General features: G+C 34.8%; 1 protein-coding gene across 2 annotated transcripts in view; it reads right to left on the reverse strand.

Annotated features, from left to right (window-relative positions):
* Positions 1 to 19,327, reverse strand: part of LOC148949978 (uncharacterized) — a 73,099-nt gene extending 53,772 nt beyond the window's left edge. For both annotated transcript variants that reach the window (XM_089091379.1, XM_089091378.1), the window contains exon 1: positions 19,244 to 19,327. In XM_089091379.1, coding sequence (XP_088947505.1) covers positions 19,244 to 19,322 — 79 coding nt within the window. In that variant the 5' untranslated portion in view covers positions 19,323 to 19,327. The remainder of the gene's footprint in view (positions 1 to 19,243) is intronic.
* Positions 19,328 to 27,712: the final 8,385 nt, after the last annotated feature.

The raw sequence follows: 27,712 nt of genomic DNA on the forward strand, positions 1-27,712 counted from the left end.
AAATATTCCAACTCTTGCATTTCACGATAGAAATTCATGTGTGTGTGTGTGTGTGTGTGTGTCTGTCTGTCTGGGTGTGTTTGTGTGTTGTGGGTTTTTGGTGTGGTGTTTTGGTATTGTGTGTGTGTGTGTGTGTGTGTGTGTGTGTGTGTGTGTGTGTGTGTGTGTGTTTGTTTGTGTGTGTGTGTGTGTGTGTGTGTGTGTGTGTGTGTGTGTGTGTGTGTGTGTGTGTGTGTGTGTGTGTATGTTTTTACGTGTGTGTGTAAGTTTTTGTGTGTGTGTGTTTGTCAGTTTTCGTGTGTGTGTGTAAGTTTTTGTGTGTGCGTGTAAGTTTTTGCGCGTGTGTGTAAGTTTTTGTGTGCATGTAAGTTTTTATGTGCTTGTAAGTTTTCGTGTGCATTTGTAGGTTTGTGTGTGTGTGTGTGTGTGTGTGTGTGTGTAAGTTTTTGTGTGTGTGTAATTTTTGGAGTGTGTTTTTTTGTTATTGTGAGTGTGTGTGCGTAAGTTTTCGTGTGTGTGTGTGTTTGTTTTTTTGTGTTTGTGTGTGTGTGTGTAAGTTTTTGTGTGTGTGTAAGATTTTGCGTGTGGGTGTTAGTTTTTTGTGTGTGTGTGTGTGTTATTTTTTGTGTGTGTGTGTGTAAGTTTTTGCGTGTGTGTGTTAGTTTTTGTGTGTGTGTGTGTGTAAGTTTTTGTGTGTCTAAGATTTTGTGTGTGTAAGTTTTGAAGTGTGTGTGTAAGTTTTCGTGTGTGTGTGTATAAGTTTTTGTGTGCATGTAGGTTTTCGTGTGCATGTGTAAGTTTTTGTGTGTGTGTGTGTGTGTGTGTGTGTGTTTTGTGTGTGTGTAAGTTTGGCGTGTGTGTGTAAGTTTTCGTGTGCATATGTGTAAGTTTTTGTGTGTGTGTGTGTGTGTGTGTGTGTGTAAGTTTTTGTGTGTGTGTTAGTTTTTGCGTGTGTGTGTGTGTTAGTTTTAGTGTGTGTGCGTAAGTTTTAGTGTGTGTGTGTGTGTGTAAGTTTTTGTGTTTGTGTGTGTGTGTGTAAGTTTTGTGTGTGTGTAAGTTTTTGCGTGTGGGTGTAAGTTTTTGTGTGTGTGTGTGTGTGTGTGAAGTTTTTGTGTGTGTAAGTTTTTTTGTGTGTGTGTATAAATTTTTGCGTGTGGGTGTAATTTTTTGTCTTTGTGTGTGTGTATGTTTTTGTTTTTATTTGCTCTTGTGTGTTTTTGTTTTGTCGTGTGTGTGTTTTTTTTCGTGTGTTTGTGTATTAGTTTGTGTGTGCTTGTCTGTTTTCGTGTGCTTGTGTAAGTTTTTGTGTGTGTGTGTGTGTGTGTGTGTGTAAGTTTTTGTGTGTGTGTGTGTAAGTTTTGGTGTGTGTGTGTAAGTTTTAATGTGTTTGTGTGTAAGATTTTGTGTGTGTGTTTAAGTTTTTGTGCGTGTGTGTAAGTTTTTGTGTGTGTGTAAGTTTTTGTGTGTCTAATCTTATGAGTGTGGATATAATTTTTGTGTGTTTTTGTGTAAGTTTTTGTGTTTTTGTTTGTATGTGTGTGTTTTTTATTTTTTTTGTGTGTAAGTTTTTTGTGTGTGTGTGTGTAAGTTTGTGTGTGTGTGTGTGTAAGTTTTTGTGTGTGTTATTTTTGGAGTGTGTGTGTGTAAGTTTTCGTGTGTGTGTGTGTTAGTTTTGTGTAGGTGTGTGTGTTAGTTTTAGTGTGTGTGTGAGTTTTTTTTTTCATGTGTTAGTTTTTGTTTTTGTGTGTGTGTGTGTTTTATTGTTTGTGTGTGTGTTAGTTTTTTAGAGAGTGTGTGTGAGTTATTTTTTGTGTTAAAGTTTAATTATTATTGTATTTGTATGTTTGTGTTTGTAAGTTTGTGTGTGTTTGTTATTGTTTGCGTGTGTTTGTGAGTTTTATAGTGTGTGTGTGTGTGTGTAAGTTTTGTGTGTGTGTGTGTGTGTAATTTTTTGTTTGCGTGTTAGTTTTTGTGTGCATGTAAGTTTTCGTGTGCTTGTGTTAGTGTTTGTGTGTGTGTGTGTTAGTTTGTGTGTGTGTGTGTGTGTGTGTGTAAGTTTTGGAGTGTGTGTGTAATTTTTAGTGTGTAAGTTTTAGTGTGCATGTGTAAGTTTTTGTGTGTGTAAGTTTTGGCGTGTTTGTGTAAGTTTTCGTGTGTGTTTGTGTAAGTTTTGTGAGTGTGTGTGTGTGTAAGTTTTTGTGCGTGTGTGTGTGAGTGTTTTTTGTTAATGTGTTAGTTTTTGTGTGTGTGTGTGTTTGTGTGTGTTTGTTATTTTTTGTGTGTGTGTAAGTTTTGGCGTGTGTGTGTGAGTTGTGGTGTGTTTGTGTGTGTAAGTTTTTTGTGTGTGTGTGTGTGTAAGTTTTTGTGTGCATTTAAGTTTTTGTGTGCATGTAAGTTTTCGTGTGCATTTGTAAGTTTTTGTGTGCTTTCCAAATCATAATTTTCTGAAAGGACACACCTATGAAAGGCTAAGAAATCTAGCTTAGAAAAGTCAAAAATAGCAAATTAACCGTCCCAAATCATAGGTTTCAGTCAACACACACCTACGAATGGCTATGAAATCCTGCTCAGAAAAGTCAAAAAATATCAACCCACACACCCTCAAATCATAGGTTTCAGACATCACACACCTACGAAAGACTAAGAAATCCGGTTATGAAAAGTCAGAAATAGCAAATTACATATCCCAAATCATAGGTTTCAGACAACACTCACCTATGAACGGCTAAGAAACCTAGCTCAGAAAAGTCAAAAATAGCAAACTAGTCATCCCAAACTATAGGTTTCAGACAACAAACACCTATGAAAGGCTAAGAAAACCAGCTCAGAAAGGTCAAAAGTAGCAATCCAACCACCCCAAATCATAGGTTTCAGACACTACACACCTATGAAAGACTAAGAAATCCCACTCAGAATAGCCTGAAATAGCATCACACACATCCCAAATCATAGTTTTCAGAAAACACACACCTACTAAATAATAAGAAATAATTTTCAGACAATAAGTAAATATAAATATAATAAACAAAATAAATATTTTTAAGACCAAATACGCATACTAAATACTATAAAACCTTAGATCAGAAAAGACTGAAATAGCAAACTACACATCCCAAATCATAATGTTCTGACAACAAATACCTATGAAAGGCTAAGAAACCTAGCTCAGAAAAGTCGAAAATAGCAAACTACACATCCCAAATCATAGGTTTCAGACACTACACACCTATGAAAGACTAAGAAATCCAACTCAGAAAAGCCCGAAATAGTAATTTACATATCCCAAATCATAAGTTTCAGACAGCATTCACCTACGAAATACTAAGAAACCTTAGCTCAGAAAAGTCTGAAATAGCCAACTACTCATCCCAAACTCGAAGTTTCAGACAACAAACACCTATGAGTGACTAAGAATCCTAGCTCTGAAAAGTCCAAAAAGCAAACTACACCTCCCAAATCATAATTTTCTGAAAGGACACACATATGATAGGCTAAGAATCCTAGCTCATAAAAGTCCAAAAAGCAAACTACACCTCCCAAATCATAATTTTCAGACAACAAACACCTACGAATGGCTAAGAAATCCAGCTCAGAAAAGTCAAAAGTATCACCCAAAACACTCCAAATAATATTTTTCAGAGAACACACACCTATGAAAGACTAAGAAATCCAGCTCAGAAAAGTCAAAAGTAGCAATCCACCCACCCCAAATCATAGGTTTCAGACACCACACACCTATGAAAGACTAAGAAATCAACCTCAGAAAAGTCAAAAATAGCAAACTACATATCACAAATCATCAATTTCACTCAACACACACCAACGAAAGGCTAAGAAACCTAGCTCATAAAAGCCTGAAATAGCAAACTACTCATCCCAAACTATTGGTTTCAGACAACATTCACCTAGGAAATACTAGGAAACCTTAGCTCAGAAAAGCCTGAAGTAGCAAACTACACATCCCAACTCATAGGTTTCAGACAACACACATCACCGAAAGACGGGTGCACGGGAAGAGCCTTTGAGGGTCTGTGGGTCCCTTGAGGGTCGGTGGTCCTTTGGGAGCTCGGGGGGCCCTTGGGGGCCGGGGGTTGGGGCTGTGGGGGGCGGGGGCTGGCATTGGGGGGGCTGGGTGGGCCTTTGGGGCGCCGGGAGGGCCTTTGGGAGCTCGGGGGGACCTTTGGGGACCGGGGGATGGGCTTTGGGGACCGGGGGATGGGCTTTGGGGGTCCGGGGATGGCATTTGGGGGTCTGGGAGGGCCTTTGGGGCGCCGGGAGGGCCTTTGGGTGCCTGGGGGACAGTTGGGGATCGGTGGAGGGCCTTTGGGACCCCGTTGGTCCTTGGGGAGCTCTATGGGCCTTTGGGGGGCCCGGGGATGGCATTTGGGGGTCTGGGTGGTCCTTTGGGGCGTCGGTGGCCCTTTGGGAGCTTGGGGGGCCTTTGAGGGTCCGGGGGGGCAGTTGGGGGCCTGGGGGACATTTGGGGACCGGTGGAGGGCCTTTGGGAGCTTGGGGGGCCTTTGAGGACCGGGGGGTTCCTTCGGGGTTGGGGTAGGAGGATTGGAACCCTTTGGGGTTGGGTTAGAGGACCTCACAACACTGTTCAAATGACACTTGTGTATTATAACGACCACACAGTTTCACCATTAAATTCTCTTCTAAAATCTCTTCAAAATCTTCTTTTAAAATGTCTCTATCTGTTTCGCCGAAATAGTTCCCTAACCTGTCTAAAACGGTTTCGCCCAAATAATCCCTAAACGCAAATTCAGCGTGTTCCTTTGTTATTGGCATCTCTGCGCTAACGCATTTCAAATTAATAGGAAACCTTTTCGCGCGCTAAAACAATTCATCGCTAAGATGTTTCTTGCCTAATTGTTTCCATGGCCTTTGGTTATTAATATCCTTTGGAGTTCGACCAAAAGAGTTGTTCCCGAGGCAAAGACATTAATGATATGGATCTATTCCTGGAGAAATGTTTCTAGGCGAAATTTTTTTAAGTCTGACAGATGATGTCATTGATTGATTGATCTGTCAAGAAAGGGGAAATTAATTTGTTGTTTCTAAGGGGAATTATTGATTCACGATAGGTGAATTGAGGTCGACAGCACAGGTGTTCCAAGGTTGATGTTGTTGTTGTTGTAAGTGCACGCTCTCAGCAAATTCTGGACACCATGACATTCACGATCGATTACGCAATCAATTTCTCGGAAATTCACTTCCCCCTCGAGTCCTAGATCAATAACATTGTTCCCGTTAGAATTCAATGTGCATGTGCAACCTTCGCCCCGGAGTTATTACACATAGAAACATCAAATAAATCGACCTTGGAAAAAAGAGGTCATTGACCCCATTACGCAATCTTTCTCCCTAGGGAGGCTATGCCCTTATTAGGAGCCCTGTCAGTATTCTATGCCCATATAAGGAGCCCTGTTTGTAGTCAATAAGGCCATTCTACTTATGTTTTAAATTTTTTCCGAGAGAAGGCCCTCTGACTCTTCTTTTTATAAGCTTTGCCCCCCCCCCCCTCCGACCTCCCCAAGGATGCCCAAGGTTAGGCCTAATTTTTACGCCCTCCTCGGGAAGCCAGAACCCCCCCCCCCCTGTGGGCTATCCTAGGCTAACGCGACAATTAGAGTAAAAAATATTTTTAACATAATTTCAAAATATAATTTTAACTTACAACCAACCGATTTTAAAATTGTCAGAGCTCTTTATTCCAAAATAACCAAGCGATTTTAAAGTTGTCAGAGCTCTTTATTTCAAAAGAACTCTTTATTCTAAAATAACCAACCGATTTTAAAGTTGTCAGAGCTCTTAATTCCAAAAGACCACTTTATTTCAAAATAATCTTAACTTACAACCAACTGATTTTAAATTTGTCAGAGTTCTGTATTCCAAAAGATCTCTTTATTCCAAAACAACCAACCGATTTTAAAGTTGTCAGAGCTCTTTATTCCTAAAGAGCTCTTTATTTCAAAATAACCTTTACTTAAAACCGGCCGATTTGAAAGTTGTCAGAGCTCTTTATTCCAAAAGAGTTTTTTATTACAAAATAACCAAACGATTTTGAAATTGTTAGAGCTCTTTATTTCTAAAGAGCTCTTTATTGCAAAATAAAATTAACTTACAACCAACCGATTTTATAGTTGTCAGAGCTCTTTATTCCGAAAGAGCTCTTTATTTCAAAATAACCATAACTTACAACCAACCGATTTTAAAGTTGTCAGAAATCTTTATTCCAAAAGATATTTTTATTCAAAAATATCCAACCGATATTAAAGTTGTCAGAGTTCTTTATTCCGAAAGAGCTCTTTATTTCAAAATAACCTTAACTTACAACCAACCGATTTTAAAGTTTTCAGAGCTCTTTATTCCGAAAGAGCTCTTTATTTCAAAATAACCTTAACTTACAACCAACCGATTTTAAAGTTGTCAGAGATCTTTATTCCGAAAGAGCTCTTTATTTCAAAATAACCTCTACTTACAACCAACCGATTACCAACCGACCAACTTAAAACCAGCCGATTTTAAAGTTGTCAGAGCTCTTTATTCCAAAAGATCTTTTTAGTCCAAAATAACCAACCGATTTTGAAATTGTCAGAGCTCTTTATTCCGAAAGAGCTCTTTATTACAAAATAAACCTTACTTACAACCAACCAATTTTAAAGTTGTCAGAGCTCTTTATTCCGAAAGAGCTCTTTATTTCAAAATAACCTTAACTTACAACCAACCGATTTTAAAGTTGTCAGAAATCTTTATTCCAAAAGAGCTGTTTATTCCAAAATAACCAACCGATTTTAAAGTTGTCAGAGTTCTTAATTCCGAAAGAGCTCTTTATTTCAAAATAACCTTAACTTACAACCAACCAATTTTAAAGTTGTCAGAGCTCTTTATTCCGTAAGAGCTCTTTATTTCAAAATAACCTTAACTTAAAACCAGCCGATTTTAAAGTTGTCAGAGCTCTTTATTCCAAAAGAGCTTTTTATTACAAAATAACCAACCGATTTTAAAGTTGTCAGAGCTCTTTATTCCGAAAGAGCTATTTATTTCAAAATAAACTTAACTTACAACCTACCTATTTTAAAGTTGTCAGAGTTCTTTATTCCGAAAGAGCTCTTTATTTCAAAATATCCTTAACTTAAAACCAACCGATTTTTAAGTTGTCAGAACTCTATATTCCAAAAGAGCTCTTTAATCCAAAATAACCAACCGATTTCGAAATTGACAGAATTATTTATTCCGAAAGAGCTCTTTATTTCAAAATAACCGTAACTTACAACCAACCGATTTTAAAGATGTCAGAGCTCTTTATTCCGAAAGAGCTCTTTATTTCAAAATAACCTTAACTTACATACATCCGATTTTGAAGTTTTCAGAGCTCTTTATTCCAACAGAGCTTTTTATTCCAAAATAACCAACCGATTTTAAAGTTTTCAGAGGTCTTTATTCCGAAAGAGCTCTTTATATCAAAATAACCTTAACTTACAACCAACCAATTTTAAAGTTGTCAGAGGTCTTTATTCCGAAAGAGCTCTTTATATCAAAATAACCTATACTTACAACCAACCGATTACCAACCGACCAACTTAAAACCATACGATTTTAAAGTTGTCAGAGCTCTTTATTCCAAAAGAGCTTTTTATTCCAAAATAACCAACCGATTTTGAAATTGTCAGAGCTCTTTATTCCGAAAGAGCTCTTTATTTCAAAATAAACCTAACTTACAACAAACCGATTTTAAAGTTGTCAGAGCTCTTTATTCCGAAAGAGCTCTTTATTTCAAAATAACCTTAACTTAAACCCAGCAGATTTTTAAGTTGTAAGAACTCTTTATTCCAAAAGATCTCTTTAATCCAAAATAACAAACCGATTTCAAAGATGACAGAGCTCTTTATTCCGAAAGAGATCTTTATTTCAAAATAACCTTAACTTACAACCAACCTATTTTAAAGTTGTCAGAGCTCTTTAGTCCGAAAGAGCTATTTATTTCATAATAACCATAAATTAAAACCAGCCGATTTTTAAGGTGTCAGAACTCTTTAGTCAAAAAGAGTTCTTTAATCCAAAATAACAAACCGATTTTGTAATTGATAGAGCTCTTTATTTCGAAAGAGCTCTTTATTTCAAAATAAACTTAACTTACAACCTACCGATTTTAAATTTGTCAGAGCTCTTTATTCCGAAAGAGCTCTTTATTTCAAAATATCCTTTACTTAAAACCAGCCGATTTTTAAGTTGTCAGAACTCTTTATTCCAATAGATCTCTTTAATAAAAAAGAACCAACCGATATCGAAATTGACAGAACTCTTTATTCCGAAAGAGCTCTTTATATAAAAATAAACGTAACTTACAACCAACCAATTTTAAAGTTTTCAGAGCTCTTTATTCCAAAAGAGCTCTTTATTTCAAAATAACCTTAACTTAAACCCAGCCTATTTTAAAGTTTTCAGAGCTCTTTATTCCAAAAGAGCTTTTTATTCCAAAATAACCAACCGATTTTGAAGTTGACAGAGCTCTTTATTCCGAAAGAGCTCTTTATATCAAAATAACCTTAACTTACAACCAACCTATTTTAAAGTTGTCAGAGCTCTTTATTCCAAAAGAGCTCTTTATTTCAAAATAACCTTAACTTGCAACCAACCGATTTTAAAGTTGTCAGAGATCTTTATTCCGAAAGAGCTCTTTATTTCAAAATAACCTTAACTGACAAACAACCAATTTGAAAGATGTCAGATCTCTTTATTCCGAAATAGATCTTTATTTCAAAATAACCTTAACTTACAACCAACCTATTTTAAAGTTGTCAAATCTCTTTATTCCGAAAGAGCTCTTTATTTCAAAATAACCTTAACTTACAACCAACCGATTTTAAAGCTGACAGAGCTCTTTATTTCGAAAGAGCTCTGTTTTTCAAAATAGACTTAACATACAACCAAGAAATTTTAAAGCTTTCAAAGCTGTTTATTCCAAAAGAGCTCTTTTTTTCAAAATAGCCTTAACTTACAACAAGCCGATGTTTAAGTTGTCAAAGCTCTTTATTCCAAATTATCTCTTGAATACAAAAGAACACACCGATTTTAAAGTTGACAGAGCTGTTTATTCCGAAAGAGCTCTTTTTTTCAAAATAGCCTTAACTTGCAACCAACCGATTTTAAAGTTGTCAAAGATCTTTATTCCAAAAGAGCTCTGTATTTCAAAATAACCTTAACTTACAACCAACAGATTTTTAAGTTGTCAGAACTCTTTATTCCAAAAGAGCTCTTTAATCCAACATAACTAACCGATTTTAAAGTTGACAGAGCTCTTTATTTCAAAAGAACTCTTTATTCCAAAATGACCAACTGATTTTAAAGTTGTCAGAGCTCTTAATTCCAAAAGAGCACTTTATTTCAAAATAATCTTAACTTACAACCAACCGATTTTAAAGTTGTCAGAGCTCTTTATTCCGAAAGAGCTCTTTATTTCAAAATAACCTTAACTTACAACCAAGCGATTTTAAAGTTGTCAGAGCTGTTTATTCCGAAAGAGCTCTTTATTTCAAAATAGCCTTAACTTACAACCAACAGATTTTAAAGTTGTCAGAGATCTTTATTCCTACAGAGATATTTATTTCAAAATAACCTTAACTTACAACCAGCCGATTGTAAAGTTGTCTGAGATCTTTATTCCAAAAGAGCTTTTTATTAAAAAATAACCAACCGATTTTAAAGTTGTTAGAGCTCTTTATTTCGAAAGAGCTCTTTATTTCAAAATAAACTTAACTTACAACCAACCGATTTTAAAGTTGTCAGAGCTCTTTATTCCGAAAGAGCTCTTTATTTCAAAATAACCTTAACTTACAACCAACCGATTTTAAAGTTGTCAGAAATCTTTATTCCAAAAGAGCTTTTTATTCCAAAATAACCAACCGATTTCAAAGTTGTCAGAATTCTTTATTCCGAAAGAGCTCTTTATTTCAAAATAACCTTAACTTACAACCAACCAATTTTAAAGTTGTCAGAGCTCTTTATTCCGAAAGAGCTCTTTATTTCAAAATAAACTTAACTTAAAACCAGCCGATTTTAAAGTTGTCAGAGCTCTTTATTCCAAAAGAGCTTTTTATTCCAAAATAACCAACCGATTTTAAAGTTGTCAGAGGTCTTTATTCCGAAAGAGCTCTGTTTTTCAAAATAGCCTTAACTTGTAAACCAGCAATTTTAAAGCTTACAAAACTGTTTAGTCCGAAAGAGATCTGTTTTTAAAAAAAGACGTAAATTTCAACAAGCAAATTTTAAAGTTGTCAAAAATCTTTATTCAAACAGAGCTTTGTTTTCCCCTATAACCTTTACTTACAACCAAACAATTTTAAAGCTGTCAGAACTCTTTATTCCTAAATAGCTCTGTTTTTCAAAATAACCTTAACTTACAACCAAGCTATTTTAAAGCTTACAAAAGTGTTTATTCCGACAGAGCTCTGTTTTTCAAAATAGCCTTAACTTACAACCAAGCAATTTTAAAGCTGTCAAAACTGTTTATTCCAACAGAACTATTTTTTGCAAAATAGCCTTTACTTACAACAAACCAATTTTAAAGTTGTCAGAGCTCTTTATTCCAAAAGAGCTTTTTATTTCAAAATAACCTTAACTTAAAACCAGCCGATTTTAAAGTTGTCAGAGCTCTTTATTCCAAAAGAGCTCTTTATTCCAAAATAACCAACCGATTTTAAAGTTGTCGGAGCTCTTAATTCCAAAAGAGCACTTTATTTCAAAATAATCTTAACTTACAACCAGCCGATTTTAAAGTTGTCAGAGCTATTTATTCCAAAAGAGCTTTTTATTCCAAATAACCAACCGATTTTAAAGTTGTCAGAACTCTTTATTCCAAAAGAGCTCTTTAATCCAAAATAACTAACCGATTTTAAAGTTGTCAGTGCTCTTTATTCCAAAGGGGCTCTTTATTCCAAAATAAACAACCGGTTTTGAAATTGTCAAAGCTCTTTGTACCAAAACAACCAACCGCTTTTAAGTTGTCACAGCTCTCTATTCCAAAAGAACCCTTTACTCCAAATTAACCAACCGATTTTAAAGTTGTCAGAGCTCTTTATTTCAAAACAATCTTAACTTACAACGAACCAATTTTAAAGTTGCCATAACTCTTTATTGCAAAAGACTTCTTTATTACAACATAACTAACGGATTTTAATGTTGTCAGAGCTCTTTATTCCAAAAGAGCTCTTTATTTCAAAAAAGTCTTAGCTTACAACCAACCGATTTTAAAGTTGTCAGAGCTCTTTATTCCAAAAGAGCTTACCGATTTTAAGTTATGAGAGTTCTTTGTTCCCAAACAGCTCTTTATTTCAAAATAATCTTAACTTACAACCAACCGATTTTAAAGTTGTCAGAGCTCTTTATTTCAAAATAAACTTAACTTGCAACCAACCGATTTTAAAGTTGTCAGAGCTCTTTATTCCAAAATAAGAAAGGAATAGTTTAGTTGAAGAAAGTTTTTCAAAATGTCATCAAGCCCTGTTTACAAAAAAGTATTGGGTATCGTCCACTAGGCGCTCATCTGAAGGTTTTCCCGTCTAAAGCACCTTTACTTTTACAGACTGTGACATAAAGACAAGCTCAATATATAGTCTTTGGTTTTTTCAATTTCTAATGGATAGCAAATCGGTCCTTCATGGGACAAAATCGTATTTTGGTGCCGTAAAATGGCAAAAATGCCACTTGCCTGCGGCGAATTCTTTATGATTACTTTAAAGAACTCTAGAACTCTTATTTATTTTTTGAACAGGCCCTCTCAAGATCATTTAGAACCATCAGTTCAATACGACCACCCTACAAAGATATAAACAAGAAACACAGAACCGTGATTTTTTTGAAAAATAATGCAAAACTTCACATTCTTGTGGATAGGGGCTAGAAACCTCCACAGTGTGGTTCTCTAATATGCTGAATATAAAGGTGTGATTTTCGTTAAGATTGTTTGCCTTTTTAGAGGTGTTTGCTCCATTTTTCACAAATCTGGCAAATTTTCTCAGGCTCGTAATTTTAGATGTGTAACAATAAGCTTAATGAACTTTATATATTTAGAATCAGTATAAAAGAAAAACAGTTCTCTAGACGCATTAAAATTATCAAAATTTCTTTTTTTAGGGCTTTGGTTACTATTGGTCGGAGACACTCCCTACTTACAGTTTCATGAACTGTTTGGTTCTACACCATATACGTGTTCTATATATTTTATGAATATAGGTAGAACATTCCAGAATATCGAATTTTTTTGATCTGTCTAAATTTCCCTTTGGCTTCTCAATTCTACATGTGGGGCTAATTTTTCAGCGAGTAATTGATAGAAGGGGATTTTTCTCGGAAAATTTTCACGGGAGGAGTATATCCTCGGTAGGAATTTTCCCGGGAGGAGGATTTTCTGGGTAGGAATCTTATGGATACACAGGCGGATAGTAGTTCGGGGGGAATTTATAGGTGAATACGCCGCACACAAGCATTAGTCGCCTGGGTAGTATTACTGTCAAAGATGGTGGATGATGTGAATATGTTAAAGGCAGAATGGTTCAGCCCCAGGGCTATTTATTCACAGTAGAAAAAAGTTTGTGAAAATAGGAAAATAAGTCAAAGAACCAGCATTAGAGATTTGGATGCTATAGTGATGACAGTTGTCAAGCATAGTTCTGATATGTAGGCACTTCGGAAGACGAAGGAGGATTTTCTAGGTCTTTCCGGAGGAATTGTGTATGGATTATTTTGAGTAACCATCTGACAGACCGTATTTCAAACAGTAAGCTGTACAAAAATGTGGTCTCATCTCGCTTTCTAGGGCTAAAATGGGAAAAAGGTCGGGATGGCTAGAATAGGTTTTGCGGCTGACAGTTATGCGGAAAAAGATTGTTATTTTCGACCATCTTTCTAAGGCCAAGCTAATAGCAGATAGTCCCTAAATGGGATAGAAGAAGGTCATACGAAATGATTTAAAGGAAATTGGAAATTCTTGGGAGGGTGTAAAGAATGAAACTCTGGATATATTGGGATGGAGGAGGAGCATACGCAGCTGTGTTGGCCCCAGGCGGCATGGTGCTGCAGTGAGTAGTCAGTACTAGTAGTAGTCACTGCAAATATTGCTAAAATACTGTTTTGATTCATAAATATCTAAAATATATGCTAAGGCAAATCTGTATTACGTACATGTTAATTTTGAAGTAGTTTAGATATTTTAAAATTACTAGAATTAAAAAATAGCAAACTGCAATTATAGAAAAGAAAGCAAGAAATGGACACCAATAAGTATAAAATGATAGAACAACTGTACATAACTAATATAAATATCCTTTAGGGGTAAATGTAAAGAAAATTTACTTTTTGGCTCTATTTCTTAGTTTATTTTGACTTTCTTTCTTTTTTTTTTCTTTTAAGGAAAAGCTAATTTTCCATCGAAGTTCTATTTAAAAATTTATGTTAAATAAAATATTTTAAAAAAATTTTGGAAGAAAATTTATATGTTAAGGAAAAAAAGACAAATCTCTCTAAACGACTCAAATTTTAAAATCTATTTCATGCCATTTACTCAGCAGGAATGAGGGACTCATCATATAGCTTCATATCTTAGACACAAAGTTGAAATTAAATGTTTGGCAGAATTTAATTAGAACACAAAGAAGCAGGCGTAAGCGGTAGGGGTACGTACCAGACTATGTTAAAAAAAATACGTCAACGTTTTTTTTAGGTAAAATAATTCATGCTACATAAAACCAACAATCTGAATCAGCTTCACTCTATAATTTTTGTTCGTACTATCAGACACTTATACGCTAGACCAAAACCCTCTAGGGGGAAAAACCTTCCATGTTACAATCGTAAAGATATAAACTTTCAGGGGGAAGGGAGAATATAATAGAAACGAAATGCAGCAAATTATATAAGAACTACAGGCAATCGTGAGTAAAATCAGAATTGTTTTGCGTGGGAGCGGTAGGATACAGTTCTGAAGGCTGTCATTTTTCATGGACGTGCCCCAAGGCCGTAGCCTTGGATTTTTTTCGGAGGGGCTTTTACCCAAAAAAAATCTTGGGGGGGGGGTTACAAAAAAAGCACAAAAAACGCATACAAAATTTGTTTATATCCATTTTTGTTATTTTTTTAAGAGTCAGAACAACATTTTTTTTGCGGGGGGGGGGGGATGGTGGTGGTGGTTCAAACCGGATACCCCCCATGGATACGGCCCTGACGTGCCCCATGTATTTTGATTTTATTATAATTTCTTGTGTGTTTCTAACATAATAGCATTTTTCTATAATTCTCTTATTTTTAGGTCTTCTTAAAAATCTAAAAAAGCTTCTCCCCTCCTGCAATTAATTTCCGCGTATGTGCCTGCATTTTATTCCGCGTATTGCAGCATTTTATTATAAGCAACGCGAATAAAAATATGAGAAGAAACCTCTTAGATTTGATTAAATAAAAAAAACAATTTTTTTCAACTGAAAGTTGAAAAAAATGAAAGGAGCAACATTAAAAGTTAAAACTAAAAGAAGTTATTACGTATATGAGGGGGGGGGGGGTTCTCCCCCTAGTCAATAACTCGCTCTTTACGCTAAAGTTCGAATTTTGTTCAAATTCTTTAAGAATGACCTCTGAATCACAAAGGCCGTTTAATTAGAATAGATTGCTTCTTTGAAAGTACTAAAAAAAACTTTAGCGTAAAGAGAGAGGTATTGACTAGGGGTAGAACCCCCTCATATGCGTAATAATATCTTTTAGTTGTAAGTTTTAATGTTGCTCCTTACTTTCAGTTGAAAAAACTTTTTTTTATTTAATTTCTGATCGTTTTTTCAATAGTGCTGGGAAATCCACCACCCCCTCATAGAAATGTCCCTTCTCCCATGAAAAATCCTTCACGGAAATATCCTCCCACGTAGCCCCCTCCTCCGACCATCCCCACCAGTAAAAATCCCTCCTGAAAACATATGTATACTTCCCAATAACCAATAGTACGTATATGTAAACAATGGGCAGAGTTCATAACTTGCAGTCCTTCCCCCAGGGACTGTGGGTGATTAAGTCATCCTCAAAGACATATTTATTAGATTTTCGACTTTACTGAATAAAATGGTTATCTCAAAATTGGTAGCCTACTCTTGCATTATATGGGCCTTTCTAAAAAGTTAAGTTTGGTTAATGCTAATGAAATAAAATAGGATGAATATATAATAGTATAGAAACAAATTTGGGCTATCTATTTGCACATTAGGGGGGGGGGGGAGTTAAAGCAAAGCATATATTAAATACGTAGCCTAACCTATGTACACCCCCCCCCCCTAAACCCCAAAAAACAGCAGTTTAAATATCGTAGGCTATACACAATAAAAACCACGCAATCATTGTATTACTCTATAGCGGTTAACCCGTCAAAAACGGTTTTTCTTGACTGGTTTTCTTTTAAAGGCCCATATAATGCGAGAGTACCTTAAAGTTTTTATCGGGTGGCTTTTGGAAAAAAATGACCATTGGAGGGGGCCTAGTTGCCCCCTAATTTTTTGGTCACTTAAAAAGGGTACTAGAACTTTTAATTTCCATTCGAATAAGCCCTCTTGCAATATTCTAGGACAAGTGGATTAATACGATCACCCCTGGGAAAAACAAACAAAGAAACAAATCAACACGCATCCGTGATCTTTCTTCTGGTACAAAATACGAAATTCCACATTTTTGCTGATAGGAGCTTGAAAGCTCTATAGTAGGGTTTTCTGATACGCTGAATATGATGGTGTGATTTTCATTAATATTATATCACTTTTAGGAGGTGTTTCCAACTTTTTTGAAAATAAGGCAAATTTTTTCAGGCTCGTAACTTTTGGTGACTAAGACTAAACTTGATGAAACTTATATATTTAAAATCAGCATAAAACTCGAACTCTTTCGATATAGCTACTGGTATCAAAATTACATTTTTTAGAGGTTTGGTTACTATTGAGCCGGGTCGCTCCTTACTTACAGTTCGTTACTACGAACTCTTTGATGAAACTCATTCCACTTTCGGATCTGTTTAAAAAAAAACTTTAATTTCAAGTTTTAGAAGAATAAAGATTGCTAATGGTGGTAAAAACCAAATTAAATATTCTAAGAGAAGCATTTTTTTTTATAATAGGTTTGAATGATGGGGAGGTTTCGGATTCATTTAATCCTAAACTTGAATTGCGGGCTACATATCTCCCCCCCCCCCCATGAGAGATGGGACGATTGTGGCTAACATTTTAAAGGACGTCCAAAGAAAGAATCTTTTTGGCGCTCATTTTAACTTATTAAATGATAAATAATTGTACATAGGTGTAGTATAACGAGCCCCCTCCTGGAAACGTAAACCAGGAGGACAAAAGAAGAACCTGTAGCAAAAATTCAAGTAGGACCTGCGACCGTAGGGAGTATTGAGGAGACGCGTTTGGAGATGGGATAAGGACTGGCTAAAGATCACCGGAGAAGCTGCAGATGACAGGTCCAAGTGGTCGTCGAAAGTCCTTCCAAGATCCTTTGGTGCCAGGCAGGACAGTTCATCGTCTGGTTCCTGCCGAAAGTAAAAAGTAAAGTAAGTGGTACCAGGAGGCCGAGCTTCGCTCAGTCCCTAGTACTCAGGACGCGGTAGGCTTGTATGTATATTATTCTCGCTGTCACTTGTCTTCTAACCACAGATTAATGCGAACTTATTGTCTAACATTTTACGCCTGTCTTCTAACCGAGCATTTCACTGTGTTTCATTTTCATTTGTGATTCATTGTTATTCTTGCTGTCACTTGTCTTCTTACCGCGAACTTCGTTTTTTATCACTAGTTTTTGTGATTTCATTTATGATTCATTGTGGTAATCGTTGTTGCATATCTTCTGGCTGCATATTTTGTTGTGATTTGTTTTTGTTCATCATTACCTCACATATGTTTTTCATGCCTTCTGTTTTAGCTGTTCGGATTCAATCGTCATTGTGGATAATTTCAAAGGAAGCCATTGATACCGAAAACCGTTAAATCATCCCTGGTGAAAACAATGAAAGTTTCTCTTTAAATGCATATGAATGTGACATCATTATTGTGAAATTTTTATTTTTCTGGAATCTATGCCCTAAATGAATTTTACCAAAGTCTTAACCTATCTAAACCGTTTTTTCAGGCCAGAAAATGTTTGTGTAACAATTTTCAGAAAAATGTTTGAGCGGTTTTATTGGCATTTCAGTGTAATAAAAACCATATAGATACGACTACGACATATAGGTTACGACTTTTTTTAAATTCGTTTAGGGCCTTCATTACCATATTTTCGTATGAATGACATCGCAAATACTTGGAAAAGTTAATTATAAAAAAACCGCTAAATATTTGCCTTATATAGCCCATGTGTGTTAAATATTTTAAAAAGCAAAATTTAACTTCATGGTCGATAGGATCAGCTTCCCAGGAAGACTAAAATTTGACTCCGTAAATTTTTTTGGCGTTTTGAATAAATATAACTCTTTTTAGGAAAAGAGGCCGTTTAGTTACTCCGTTTCAAGCTGCGTTTAGTTACTTATCATTAGCTTGGAAAATATCTAGATCAAATGAATAAAACTTCAAGGTTGGATCAAGGCCCAAATCTAGGGTCCAGGAGGGCGCAAGCTCCCACCCCCACCCCCTTCCTAGATGCAAGATTTTGAATACTTTATAAGATACACTGTATTATGTCTTAAAATCCTCTGCTTACTTTTGAGTTTAGCTTTTGGCAAGTTATGTCCCAGGATTTAACCCAAGCTCCAACCACGTTTCGATTTTGATCAAATTTAGGACTGGGTTTTTCGAAAATCTGTTATGAAATCAAAATTAGGGCATTATAAGAAGTATGAAGCTAGATGCCCGTTTCCCAACGGCTATATGGACTGTAGATTCATCCCTAACAGTTGAATAATCTTGTACACCATCTTTTCAGTTTTGTGAAAAGTTCGTGGCCTAGGAAGGGAAGCCAGAGCTGTTGAGTACTAAAGAACACCAATCAAAAATTATTCAAAAATTAAAGTCACTTAGTCCTGCTGATTTCAGAGTTAGTGAATAGCCAGGTACTTTCCCATTATGTGGACACCTCGGCTATAGCCGGTCGAATGAATGCAGTGATGCAGACTCGTAAAGCGGGTAATTATTATCTAAATTGATCGAAGAGCGCGGTTTCTCATTGAATTTACAATATTTTAACTGTTGTTTTTAGGGGTTTAGGGGGAGAAAAAGGTACCTAGGTTAGGTTAGATTATGTATTTAATATATGCAATGTTTTATCCCCCACCCCTAATATGGAAATATATAGCCCAAATTTGTTTACAAACTATTTGTTTATCATCCTATTTTGTTTTTATTTCATTAGCATTAACCAAACTTGACTTTTTATAGGTTTCCACATAATGGGAAAGTACCAAATGTAATTTACAACTCTCCTCATTAAAAAATAATTTTGAGGTTTTTTGCACATACTATTATATTACTTATATAACGTAATCATTTTCAAAGGGTATTGAAAGCAGCAACCCGATTTTACTTACTTCTGAATTTTTGTGAGCCAGAATTAGTAAGCTTCTTCCTCAAGGAATTAGTAAGCTTCTTCCTCAATTTTAATTTGAAAAATATATAAACACTCAAAAGTTATCGAGTCTTAATCCACTTCTTCGAGAACGAACTTCTAGTTAGAAACATACTCTAAGATACTTAACTCTCATTCTCTTTTCACTTGCTCAATCGAGGGAGTTTAGAAAGGCAGACCTCAAAAATCGATGAATTCTGCAAATCTGATTCAGATTACCGCTTGATTACCGCCAGATTACCGCCAGATTACCGAACCACTTGATTAATCATAGTCATCTATCTACTTATCGTGAAAATGGAACTATACTGTCAGCAATGTTGTCTAGGACATACTTAGCGAAAATTTGCATATTTAAATTTGAAACATTGTTTTAATAAGAAATTTTTAGTATAATTGGTATTATTTTATAACTGAGAATTATTTTAGTGCAACAAATCAAACATTTATTCCTATTGGCTAGTACTAAGAAGGGGGGGGGGTCAGAGCTCTGAAATCATGAATGTTTACATTTCTTACCACTATGCCTGTAATTTTAATTTTTGTTTTTTTTGAAACATTGCTCTATCCGAGGATTAGTTTCTTGAATACTCTGTTTCTTGTTTTATAAAAAACGTTACAATATTTTATGGATAGATTAATAACTTAGGATTAAGATTAATACCTCTTAATGCCGGCTCATTTGCTACTTCACTGTCAAAGCCTTGATGTGTCTTCAGAGTTTCATCAGCATCACCCTTCATGCCTAGAGAAGCTTTTGAAAGACACTAAGCTGGAAGCACCTTTCCCATTTTTATCCATGTCAAATTTAGTTTCATATTCAGACAATGCGCGCGAAAGGTCGATAGAGGCTGAGCGGAAAACATAGGGGCTGTAGAGGCATGGAATAGCAAAAACTTTTATTCTAATTCTAAAGTAAACTTTTATTCTAATTTAAAAAGAATAATTTTGAATGGTTATTGTATATCCTAAAAGCTCTTTTTGTATAGGCCTATTAAAATTAGTCTTTAAAGCGAAGTCCTCTGGTAGCACCGTGGATTGATATTGCCTGCATACATGGTGATTGGTTTGATCCCAGGACTAAGGCCGGATACAGGGACTTTTGCTGTCGATAAGAACAGTTATTCAACCAATAAGATTTATGTACGTTCTTTGACCACCTGGATACTTAAAGTATTCGGTTCAACGTCCTCTTCAAGATTCCCCAAAAGTTTTAACTCAATAATATTCTTGGCCATTCCTAATACATTGCAGATACGCCCTTTAGACAATCTTCTTCTACATGGCATGGTTTAATTTAACTTATATCCCTGTCAACGTTTCCTAAGTGTTTTACCTTTAGTTTTTTGGATCAAACCTGCCCCCCCCCCCTATCCCAATAACAGAAGTCACATGTAACAATACCAACATGCTTAACTTTCAGCTTTTGTCTGCAGGGCGGTGGGGGCTATGTCTTCCCGGGGGCACAGTTTTTAGGCTTTTCGACTATTTTTAATGAAATACCTGTCGCAAAATTTATCATATTTCTTAAGGGGAAAAGTAGCTTGAAAGGGCGTGGGAGTGGGTTTAGTTGAACTCTAATTGCTTTTAATTCTTAAAAAAGTCACTAGAGCTCTTAATTCCTAATCAAATTAGCCTCTTACGATGTTTTATTGCAACACCTTTGATAGAAAGTGACATGGTAAAACAAAACGATAATACATTGAAGTGATGTCCTATGACTAGGAGTCTGGCACGGTTTATTCCTGTGGGAACGACACATCGGGAGGGTGGATTATGATCATGGTTGGCCACCCCCTCTAAAGGGCACTCAAGTAAAGAATAGATCCTATTCCATAGCTACCGAAAAAAAACAAGATTTCAATTTAGTGTTTTCTTTTGTTTGCACTGAGATAAAGTGAGTGGGTTTCTCGACCGAAAAATCAACAAAATATCATTCGTTGTTTCGTTGGCTGTAATTATCCTCGTTCTTTCTTCTTTGCAAAGATATATTTTTCTTGTCAATTGTTATGTCTACGGTCCTTTTGTTAGCAGCGAAACAAAATATTAAAATAAAGTTTAACGTCGTTTTCGACGAAAACTTCAGTCTTCATATACAATTAAATAAAAAAAAACTATTCTTTTTTAATTGAAAGTAACGAGAAACTTTAAAAATTAAAACAAACAGAAAATATTACGTATATGAGGGGGGAGTCGCCCCCTCGCCAACACCTCGCTCTTTACTTTAAAGATCAAATATTGTTCCAATTCTTTAACAATGACTCCTGAATAACAAAGGCCGTTTAATTTTAATAAATAGCTCTTTTAGAAGTACTAAAAAAACCTTAGCATAAAGAGCGAGGTATTGCCGAGGGGGTGACCCGCCTCAGATACGTTATTATTTCTGTTCGTTTTAAGTTTTAATGTTGCTCCTTATTTTCAGGGTAAGGGGTTCCAGCTCCAAGAGTCTTGTCTCTAAATTTCCGGCATATCTTTTTGTCGATTGAAAGCCTCCCTATTACTGCCATAGTAGAAAGCTATCTTTTAGTCCCATTGCTCACCCCTGCTGCCACCTACAACTTTTTTACATAATTTTATCGATCCACGAACGGGTCAATGACCCCTTCGAGAACACGTGGTTAATTTATTGTTTCCAAGGAGAATTGTTTCCGGAAGTTTATTAATATCTTTGGAGTTCAACCAGAATTATTTCCGGGCCAAAGTTCAGATCACACGTGACAGATTATGTCATGGTTGATTGATTTGACACGAAAGGGGAATTAATTTGTTGTTTCTAAGGGGAATTATGGATTCATGAAAGGGGAATTAATTTGTTGTTTCTAAGGGGAATTATTGATTCAAGAAATGGGAATTAATTTGTTGTTTCTAAGGGGAAGGTGGGGAAGATATATATTGATTGCGTAATCGAAGGGAGAGAATTCCCGAAAAATTGATTACATAATCGGTAGAACCCTATCAGGAGCTCGTGACGGGAATCCATTTATATGCATAGAATGACGTAATCGACTAGGACAGTTGGATTTCTGAGAAATTGATTACATAATCGGTAAAACCCTATCAGAAGGTCCTGACGGGAACAAGTTCCTTTCTTAATGTCCATCCTAAACCCATTTTTCAACTTGAAGTACTTATCTTTTTCACCCACAACTCTACTTTACAGCGTGTTGGATGACACCACACCTAGACATACTTTTCAATGACCTTTTCAGAGCAATTTACTTTCTTATTTTCCCTTCTAAAACAATTTTCAAACTTGAAAGACAGTTCTTTTTCACACACAACTATACTTAACAGATTTTTATATACCTCAACACCAAGAAATACTTTTCAATGACCATTTCAGATCAAGTTACTTTCTTAATATCCCTCCAAAACCTATTTTTCAACGTTAAGTACTTATAATTTTCCCCCACAACTAAACTATCCAGCTTTTTTGATACCTCAACCCAAAGAAATACTTTTCAAAGACCATTTCAGATCCCTTTAATTTCTTATTGTCAGGACTAAACAAATTTTAAAACTTAAGGAACTTATTTTTTTAACACACAACTATACCTTATAGATTTTTGGATAACTCAATACAAAGACATAATTTTCGATGAACATTTCAGATCACTTTAGTTTCTTACTGACCCTCTTACACCAATATTAAAACTACAAGTCCTTATCTTTTTCATAAAACAATATAAATTGCAGCTTTTTTGATAAATAAAAACCAAGAAATACTATTCAAATACAATTTAAGAGCAAGTTACATTCTTAATTACCCTCCTAAATCCATTTTACAACTTGAAGTACTAATCTTTTTCAACCACATCTATACTTTATAGCTTTGTGGTCACATCAACACCAAGAAATACTTTTCAAAGACTATTTAAGATCAATTTAATTACTTATTGACCCTCCTAGACACATTTTCCAGCATGAAGTAAATATCTTTTTCAGTCACAACTATAATTTACAGCTTTTTGGATAACTCAACACCAAGAAATACTTTTAAACGACCCTTTCATATCACCTGTTTTTATTAATGTCACTACTAAGCCCATTTTCCAAGTTGAATAACTTATATTTTTCACCCACAACTATACTTTACAGCTTTTTGGATACCTCAACACCAAGAAATACTTTTCAAAGACCATTTCAGAGCAAGTTACTTTCATAATGTCCCTTCTAGACCCATTTTACAAGTTGAAGTACTTTTCTTTTTCACCCAAAACTATACTTTACATCTTTTTTGATACCTCAATACCAAGAAATATATTTCAAAGACCATTTCAGAGAAACTTTTTTTTCTTAATGTCCCTACAAAACCAATTTTCCAACTTGAATTAATTATCTTTTTAACCCAAACTATACTTTACAGCTTTTTGGATACCTCAACACCAAGAAATACTTTTCAAAGACCATTTCAGAGCAAGTTACTTTATTAATGCCCATTTAATACCATGTTATAAGTTGAATTAATTTTATGTTTAACCACAAACCATACTTTACATATTTTTTTATGCCTCAAAAACAAGAAATAAAATACAATTGACCAATCATATAATGGTACTTTTCTTATTGCCCTACAAAAGACATGTGTCAAATTTGACGTACTTATCTATTTCACCAAACCCAATACTATAATGCTTTTTTGACAACTCGACACCCAAATATACTATTCAATGACCATATTAAGAACAAGTTTCTTTCGTAGTGTCCCTCCTAAACCCATTTTCCAACTTGAAGTACTTATCTTTTTCATCCACAACTATACTTTACAGCTTTTTGGATACCTCAACACCAAGAAATACTTTTCAAAGACCATTTCAGAGCAAGTAACTTTCGTAATGTCCCTCCTAAACCCATTTTCCAGCTTGTAGTACATATCTTTTTTAACTAAAAATATACTTGACATCTTTGTTAATACCTCCACACCAAAAAATACTTTTCAAAGACCATTTAAGAGCAACTTACTTTCCTAATTTCCCTCCTAAGCCCATTTTCCAACTTAAAGGACGTATCTATTTCTAACGCCAGTTTACAATATAGCTGTTTGGATACCTAAACACCAAGAAATACTTTTCAAAGATCTTTTCAGAACAAGTTACTTTCTTAATGTCCCTTCTAAACCCATTTCCCAACTTGAAGTACTTATCTTCTTCAACCACAACTAGCCTTTACAGCTTTTTGGGTACCCAGCCCCAAGAAATACTGTTCAAAGAACATTTCTGAGCAAGTTCCTTTCTTAATGTCCCTACTACACCTTTTTTCCAATTTTAAGTTCTCATCTGTTTCACCCACAACTATACTTTACAGCTTTTTGGATACCTCAACACCAAGAAATACTTTTCAAAGACCATTTCAAAGCCAGTTACTCTCTTTAATGTCCCTCCTAAACCCATTTTCCAACTTGAAGTACTTATCTTTTTCACCCACAACTATACTTTACAGCTTTTTGGATACCTCAACACCAACAAACTATTCAAACACCATATCAGAGCAAGTAAAATTCTAAAAGTCCTATGAAAAAAAATTTCAAAAATTATTTATATAACTTTTAAACCCACACCTAAACATTAAATCTTTTTCGATAGCTCAATACCAATAAATTCCTTCCAAAGACTAATTCAGATCAGGTTCCATTCTTTACGTACCTACCAAACCCATTATAAAACTTGGATTAAGTATCTTTTTCGGACACAACTATAATATACAGCTTTTTGGATCCTTAACCAACAAGACATACTTTTCAAAGAACCTTTCGGAGCAAGTTAATTTCTTAATGTCCCTCCGAACGCCATGTTCCAACTTGAATTACTTATGTTATTCACCATTTTCTAGTCTTGACAGATTTTTTTATACCTCCTCACATAGTATGTCTTTTCATAAACCATTTCAGATCTTTTTTCTTTCTTAATGTACCTCCTAAACCCTATGTCCAAGTTGAAGTACTTAACTTTTTTACCCCCATCTATACTTTAAAGCGTTTTAGATACCTCAACACCAAAAAATACTTTTCAAAGACCATTTCAGAGCAAGTTCCTTTCTTAATGTCCCTCCTAAACCCATTTTCCAACTTGAAGTACTTATCTTTTTCACCGACAACTATACTTTACAGCTTTTTGGATACCTCAACACCAAGAATTCTTAATGTCCCTCCTAAACCCATTTTCCAACTTGAAGTACTTATCTTTTTCACCCACAACTAGACTTTACAGCTTTTTGGATACCTCAACACCAAGAAATACTTTTCAAAGACCATTTCAGAGCAAGTTACATTCTTAATGTCCCTCCTAAACCCATTTTCCACATTGAAGTACTTATCTCTTTCCTCCACACCTATACTTTACAGCTTTTTGGATACCTCAACACCAAGAAATACTTTTCAAAGACCGTTTCAGAGCAAGTTACTTTGTTAATTTCCCTCATATACCCATTTTCCAGCTTGAAGTACTTATCTTTTTCATCCACAACTATACTTTACAGCTTTTTGGATACCTCAACACCAAGAAATATTTTTCAATGACCAGTTGAGAGCAAGTTGTTGTCTTAATGTCCCTAATACAAACATTTTCTTACTGGCAGTAAAAATCTTCTTCGCAAACAACAGATAAATAGAGATAATTTTATTAATAAAACTATAGAAAAAAAATAAATTGAACCATAAATTGAAAGATAAATTATAAAAATCAATCATCCACTAATTTTACAACAGGAAATAGTTATGATTTTCAAACACAACTATACTTAACAGGTTTTTGGTTACATCAAAAAAAAAAAATACATTTCAAAGAACTGTTAACAGAAATTAAATATATTACTGTCCATACTACACTCAATTTCCAACTTGGATTAATTTTATTTTTCAACCTCGACAGTACATTATACTTTTTTATAAATATACAAACACATAAATACTCTTCGATGGAGATTAAAGAACAAGTTACTTTTTTAGTGAACATACTCAACAAATTTTCCAACTTGAACTACTTATCTTTTTCACCCACAACTATACTTTACAGCTTTTTGGATACCTCAACACCAAGAAATACTTTTCAAGGACCACTTCAGAGCAACTTTATTTCTTAAGATACCACCTACCCCGACTTTCCATATTGATTTACTTATCATTTTATCACACTAGTATACTTTACAGCTTTTGTTAACCTCTACACCAAGAAATTCATATCAAATACTATTTCAGAGCAAGTCACTTTCTTAGTTTCCATTATAAACCTATTTTACAAGTTGAAGTACTTATCTTTTTCACCCACAACTATACTTTACAGCTTCTTGGGTGAGGTAACCAAAAAGCTGTAAAGTATAGTTGTGGGTGAAAAAGATAAGTACTTCAAGTTGAAAAATGGGTTCAGGAGGGACATTAAGAAAGAAACTTGCTCTGACATGGTCTATGAAAAGTATTTATTGGTTATAATTTAAACTGAAAGAGGTAAATAATACTTTTGGGTGAAAAAGATAAGTACTTCAAGTTGGAAAATTGGTTTAGGAGGGACATTAAGAATGTAACTTCCTCTGTAATGGTATTTGAATAGTTTTTTGGTGTTGTGTTATCCAAACAGCTTTAAAGTATAATTGTGGGTTAAAAAGTTAATTACTTCAAGTTGGTAAATTTGTGTAGGAGTTAAATTAAGACAGTATCTGGCTCTGAAATGGTCATTTCAAAGTATTTATTGGTGTTGATTTATCCAAAAAGATGTTTATTATATGTTTGTTTTAAAATGATACTACACAATAGGTGGAACCTTTGGGTAGTTGTTAAAGTTTGTATGTAACTGTATCTCTTATGGTCTTTGAATAGTATTTCTTGGTATTGCGGGATCGAAGACGATTTCAACTATAGTTGTGTGTGAAGAAGAATAGTACGCCAAAAAGAACAAAGTGTTGTAAGTAACTGTCTATGACCTAGACTTTGAAATGTCTTTCTTGGTGTTGTATTATCAAAGAAACTGTGTTGTATAGTTGCGTGTAAAACATATACGTCCTTTAAGTTGGAAAACGGTTTTAGGAGGGACAGTAAGAAAGTAACTTGCTCTTACATGGCCTTTGAATAGTATTTTTTGGTGGTGAGGTATTCAAAAAGCTTCAAAGTCTAGTTGTAGGTGAAAAAGATATGTACTTCAAGCTGTAAAATCGGTGTAGGAGGGATATTAAGACATCAAGTTGCTCTTAAATGGTCCTTAAAAAGTATTTCTTGATGCTGAGGTATCCAAAAAGCTGTAAAGTATAGTTGTGGATGAAAAAGATAATTACCTCATGTTGGAATATGGGTTTATTACGGTAAATAAGTAAAGTAACTTGCTCTGAAATGGTCTTTGAAAAGTATTTCTTGGTGTTGAGGTATCCAAAAAGCTGTAAAGTATAGTTGTGGGTGAAAAAGATAAGTACTTCAACTTGTAAAATAGGTTTAGAAGGGACATTAATAAATTAACTTGCTCTGAAATGGTCTTTGAAAAGTATATATTGGTGTTGAGGTATCCAAAAGCGGTAAAGTACAGTTGTGGTTTAAAAAGAAAATTAAGTAATTTTTTAAAATTGGTTGTTGAGTGTCAGTAAGAAAAAAAAGGTTATCTGAAAGGGTATTTGTAAGATATTTATTTTAATAGAGGTATCCAAAAAAGATTTAAAGTAAATTTTGGTGTGAAAAAGATAAGTAATACAAGTTGGAAAAAGGGTTTAGAAGTGACAGTAAGAAAGTAACTTGCTCTGAAATGGTCTTTGAAAAGTATTTCTTGGTGTTGAGGTATCCACAAAGCTGTAAAGTATAGTTGTGGGTGAAAAAGATAAGTACTTCAAGTTGGAAAATGGGTTTAGGAGGGACATTAAGAAAGTAACTTGCTCTGAAATGGTCTTTGAAAAGTATTTTTTGGTGTCGAGGTATCCAAAAAGCTGTAAAGTATAGTTGTGAATGAAAAAGATAAGTACTTCAAGTTGGAAAATGGATTTAGGAGGGTCATTAAGAAAGTAACTTGCTCTGAAATGGTCTTTGAAAAGTATTTCTTGGTGTTGAGGTAACCAAAAAGCTGTAAAGTATAGTTGTGTGTGAAAAAGATAATTTCTTCAAGATGGAAAATGGGTTTAGGAGGGTCACTAAGAAAAGTAACTTGCTCTGAAATGGTCTTTGAAA

Source organism: Artemia sp. Qi Xiang Cuo, chromosome 7, assembly GCF_049724085.1.
Source record: "Artemia sp. Qi Xiang Cuo chromosome 7, ASM4972408v1, whole genome shotgun sequence".
NCBI classification, from domain to species: Eukaryota; Metazoa; Arthropoda; class Branchiopoda; order Anostraca; family Artemiidae; genus Artemia; species Artemia sp. Qi Xiang Cuo.